Source organism: Alligator mississippiensis, chromosome 3, assembly GCF_030867095.1.
Source record: "Alligator mississippiensis isolate rAllMis1 chromosome 3, rAllMis1, whole genome shotgun sequence".
In the NCBI taxonomy this organism is placed as follows: Eukaryota; Metazoa; Chordata; order Crocodylia; family Alligatoridae; genus Alligator; species Alligator mississippiensis.
The window spans coordinates 146,924,422-146,929,362 of record NC_081826.1 but is presented as its reverse complement, the minus strand read 5'-3'; the positions used below and the strand labels follow the sequence as shown (position 1 = coordinate 146,929,362).

General features: G+C 56.7%; 1 protein-coding gene across 1 annotated transcript; it reads right to left on the bottom strand.

Annotated features, from left to right (window-relative positions):
• Positions 1–718: 718 nt before the first annotated feature.
• LOC132249187 (uncharacterized) lies at positions 719–3,795 on the bottom strand. Its single transcript, XM_059723536.1, has 3 exons — positions 2,463–3,795; positions 1,349–1,869; positions 719–918 (listed from the first exon to the last, which is right to left on the bottom strand). Exons 2-3 carry the CDS (start codon positions 1,866–1,868, stop codon positions 719–721), a joined length of 720 nt encoding a protein of 239 aa, XP_059579519.1. The 5' UTR covers position 1,869; positions 2,463–3,795.
• Positions 3,796–4,941: the final 1,146 nt, after the last annotated feature.

The following is a 4,941-nucleotide window of genomic DNA, read 5'->3' as shown; positions in this document are numbered from 1 at the left end:
GCAAGTGATTTGGCTGGGGTGGTGAGGTCCAGGGCCTGACCCAGGGCCAAAGCCAATATCAGGCCTGGAGGTGTTGGGCGGGGATACCAGTACCTGAGGCTGCAGATGGCAGCCATGCTGTAGCACAGGGTCCTTCTTGGGTCTTCATCCAGTGCCACCGTCTCCATCAGGCCCTGGAGAGACCCAAATGACCATGTGAGATTAGGGGCCCCACAGGCCCATCCTGTGGTGGAGACCACCCCGTACTCCAGGCACAGGGACATGGATCTGATCTCTATGGCAGGTCCCCTTGAACATTTCCCTTAAACGCCCCACAGTGCTCAGTGCTTGGCCAAGCTCACCATGATCTTCTGTAGCAGGACCACTTTGCAGGTCTCCGGCTCCAGGGTGTCCTCTCCCCTCTGCTTGGTGGCTCTGCAGAGTGTGGGGATGGCGAGAAGGAAGCGCTCTCCATGCTCCTTCTCCTGCATCCCCCTGAAGTGGGACATTAGGAAAGACAGGGTGTTGGCCAAGGACCTTCCTGTCCTCCCCAAAGCAAATGTGGGACTGAGACCCCTTGGATGCCTTGCTATCCTTGCACTGGTCTCGATTTGGGAAGTGGAAGTAGAGTGAGATAAAGGGGCAGCATCTGTGATGGGAGGCTGACTGTGAGACCAGTGCAGCCAAGCAGACATCCCCGAGCCCATGGGCTGAGTGTCTCCACTTAGGAGACCTTTGTTCATGTGGCATGGCTGCCCCCAAAGGCTGGAAGGTGGGAGTCAAGGGTAGGCTGTGTGCGAGCTCCCCTGGGGAAGTTTCCTACCTTTTCTTGGCCCTGGAGGTGAAGTATGATTTCTGTGAGGGCTTCTTCCTCCAGCAGCATCAGGTCTTCACCCTTGTGCCCTTCCTCCATCTCCTTGTCTGGCTGGTAGGGAATCACTTCACAAGGGGGGAAAGGGAAAAGGGTGATTCCTGCTGCAGCTTGGAGGAGGTAAAGGGGTGCAGGGGGACACAGAGATGCTTTCATGTTCCTTCTGCATCCTAGGGCCCTGTGCCAGAGCAAGTATCACACAGCTTCCCCATGCACTAACTCTGCATTTTCAACTTCATGGCCCCCACGACTGAGGGGGACCAGACTGTCCATGCTTCCCTGGCAGGTGCTGGCCCCTGCAATGACCATAGTTCCCGCTAAGCTAACCCCCACTGTGCCCTGCTGCAGGGAATGGTGCTCATAACACTGGGATCACTGGGGTTTGTGTCTGAGGCCTTTCTCCATGGCTGGGATTCAACTGTGTAATGCCAGGATGGACAGACTGGGCTGAGTGAGACCTTTGTCCCCAGGTTTTTGACACCCAGGCTGTCTCCTCACCTTTCATGGTGGTGCCATGGGGCAGGTTGCTCCTGGACTCCACAGAGCTGTCAAGGTCTCCCCGGGAGGAGCTGGAGCTGGAGCTGAGGCTGGGGCTTGGGCAGGGCTTGCTGACCTCCTGCCCCAGGGAAGCTGGGTCCCCCTCCATGACAGTGCAGGGGGCTGCCTCCTCCGGCATGATTTCAGGGCACAGCTCCTGGTGGCTGGGTGCCCTGGGAGGGGAGCTACATGGTAGTCCTGCCTGGTAGTCTTCCTGTGATGGGTCTTGCCGGCCCAGCCGGAGCTGGGGCCACCTCCTTGGTTTCATAGAGGGCTCCTCTCCCTCCACGGTCTTTGTTCTGGGAGCTACAGGTTTCCAGCTCCAGCAGAGCAGGCATGTCCACCACCCGGTCTTGAATTTCACCTCCTCTGCACCACCAGGCCTCCCCTCCTCCTTTGGCCCGGGCCTCCTTCTGCTGTCCTCCTCCCCTGGGGACACCTTCGTTGTCCTGTTCTTCAACATCCGCCTCAGCCTGTCCATCCTGGCAGCAAGCAGGAGCAGTCATGAGCCAGGGAGCAAAGCATCTTCTTCTTAACCACTTGTCTGCCTCCCTGGCCCACCTGGGCCAGACTCTCTGGTTCAGGAATCTGGCTGCTCCCTTAGTTTCTCCCACCCCATCCTAGCACCATTGGTCCTAGGGGTCTCAGGCTTTGAGAGCTGTGGGGTCAGGGACAAAGACCTCCTGTGGGTTTGGACACACAGTTCCCTCCCCCTGCAGCAGCCCCCTCCCTGCCCTGGACTGGGATGGACTAAAACCTGGGTGTGCTTTTAACCCCTTGGATGTGGCCTCTGGCTGGAATACATGAGCACCAAACCAATAACATGTGGAGCCCCTTGCATGAGAGCTGCGGGTGGTCAGATGGGCCACGGATTTAGGCTCCCAAACACACTCAGCCTGGGGAGCAACTGCTGCCTGGGGAGGGGTTGGGAGTCCGCCCCTTGGGGATCTTTCCAAACACCCTGCAGGTGGCCTTGGAGAGCCCAAAGGGCCGCGTCACTACTCAAGGGGGTTGGATTATCCAGCCAAATTTGCAAGTATGTGAGGCCGGCAGGGGCACGCAGAAGGCCACTCACTTGCCCTGGGGGATGGAGTGCTGCTGGGCAGATGCTCAGAGACCCTTTGGGGGTGTCATGATCCGCTTTATGCCCAGGCACTGAGGGGTCCTGCCGCTCTTCTCTGGAGCCTCTGCTGCCTTCTTGGAGCTGTAGCCAGCGAGTGTGAGGTCCGCTAGATGAAAAGGGACTACAAGATCTTATCATTAGGTTGGTTTGAACATAGCACCTTGGAGAGCCCCTTCCCCTTCACGAATCTGCACTTCTCACTTCTCCTTCCTCCTGCGTCTCTTCTACTTATGGTGTGTCTTTATCCCTGTGAATGCCAAGGAAAGGATCTATTCCCCAGCTCTGCACTATCAATATATCTCAAGCTACATTTACTCTAATGACATCCAGTGTTCCTGTCCACACTGGCTGTGCACCATGCCGTATCCATTCTGGCTCTGAAGGAGACCCTGCATCAGGAACCATTTGGTGGCTTCAGGTTCACAGTTCAGGAAAAAACCTGTCTGGATCAGAGATACGAAACACACACAGGTTAAAACACAAACATTTCTTATCCTGTCCCATTCAGAGTGTTGCTTCTGGACCATGCCCAGCTCCTGCCTCCTACATATGGAGCTGGTAGGAAAGGTTACTCTTAAGGAAGGTCTCTGTGGATGCAGAATTAGTCTTTACCTGTTTCTGAAATGCAGGCCCTGGGTCTGAAATCAGAAGAGACCCTCACTTCCTTGTCACCTCCACTAGGATGTGAGCCTCAGGGTGGTTTACCCAATTACCTAATCCTTACCTGCTCACCCTCAGCTGAGAGATCTCTAGGAAAAATCCTCCTCTGGACTGGCTTTGTTGTGCCTCGTTCGCTGATGTCAGCCAATCGCTAAGAGAAACCAAAACTGCCATGAAGTCTCACAAGCTTGCATGAAATACTTAAGCACCCGGATCCTGATTTAATCAGGGAAATGTATCCTGAAGTGATGTCAGTGAGGAAGGTTCTCATGTCTGTGGGTCAACATGATGGAAATAGGTACATGCTCAGGGGCGAGGCTGAAGTTGTGAAAGTGAAAGGGTGGAAAAAGGAGGAGGATTTTCAATAAGAAACTCCATAATTTGGAGCCGTGATCCCTGTAGCTTAAGGTGTTCTCCTCGCCTGGTGCACACACTTGGCTGTCCAATTTCTTTGAAACGGACCTGGAAACCTGCAGACCAAGTAAAATAGAACAGACCTTGTGTTGGGGGCACCTTGGCTGGGCATGGCCTGGTGATCCTCTTGCCTAGCTTTAAAAGCAAATAAAAGAAGGAAGAGAGAAAGGGACTGGCCAGTTGTCCAACCCTTCCTCAAACTCTTCTGTAATGGTTGTTTTGCTGAGTAAAAAACTGCATGATGAGGTCCTACTAAACCCCAAGGCCCCATGAGACTGGGAAGTTGGTGGAAATGTCATAAAGTCAGGTCATGGGGAACTGGTGCTGCCTTAGTCGGGAGGACACGTGCCCCCCCCGCGACCAGTCTCGCAGCACAGGGCATGGGGGTCCCCCCTGCAGCCAATATCGCTGCCCGGAGGGAGTTCCCCCACGGCCGATCGCTGCACCCACTTCTGGGAGCAGCTCCAGTGATCGGTCACTGCTTGCAGGGGGGACACCGGTGCCCCCGCCTGTCCCCCTGCCCATCACTTAAGCAGCGAGCACGTCCAACCAGGGTCTGCACCAGCGCAAACAGGCCTCCTACATATTGCCATTGAGTCAGGTGAGGTGTCCCTGGGACCCGGCGCCCAGGAGCAAGACAGCGCTGGGTCCCGTGTGTCAGCGAAGTCTCATGCGGATATTCGAGTGTGGCAAGATGCCTCCGCCCTGGGATCCTTGTGCGCCGAGGTGGCGGGGCAGGAGAGGGGCAGCGTCCCCGAGGTCCTGCTCACCTGTCCCTCCCCAGACGCGGGGCGGCCGTCAGCACCGCTCCAGCCGCCGACGGCAACTGCCTGGAACTCCCGGGCGCCGGCGCGATGATATGAGCGCTGCCGCGACAACGTGCCACGCTGCGCTCCACCACGGCCGGCCCCTCCGTCCGCCAGGGTCACATCCCTTTCCAGCTCGGCCCCCTCACGGGCTCCCTGGGATTGACCTGCATGTGGGCAGGGCAGTCGCTCCCTCACACGGAGGCGCTGCATAAATGCCCATTTCACGGGGCTGCTTCTCCACAATGTCCTTACTGCTCTACATAGGAAGTTGTTGTTAGCTCCTCTTGTCCCTGCCCGGCTGTTTGTCAGGATCCAGTGAACACTGCACCGCACATCTGCATCCCCTTCCCCTCTTGGAGAAGCTCAGCCCCTACGAGCCTCTTGAACTACTTGTGGGCATGTACTTGTGGGTGGCCATTGGCAATGGCAGTGCTTGGACGTGGCTGCTGGGGTGTCCCTGCCTGGGACTCCCATGAGAGAGTTCATGGGTGCTGATCAATGCTCTGTTATCAAGCAGGGGGAGGGGCGCCACTCCCCAATCACAGTGT

Excerpts from the sequence above, each read along its gene's own strand:
- LOC132249187 (XM_059723536.1), bottom strand. The coding sequence starts at position 1,868 with ATGGACAGGCTGAGGCGGATGTTGAAGAACAGGACAACGAAGGTGTCC. Across the intron at positions 919-1,348 it reads CCATGGCACCACCATGAAAG|TGATTCCCTACCAGCCAGAC; the intron begins GTGAGGAGACAG and ends CCCCTTGTGAAG.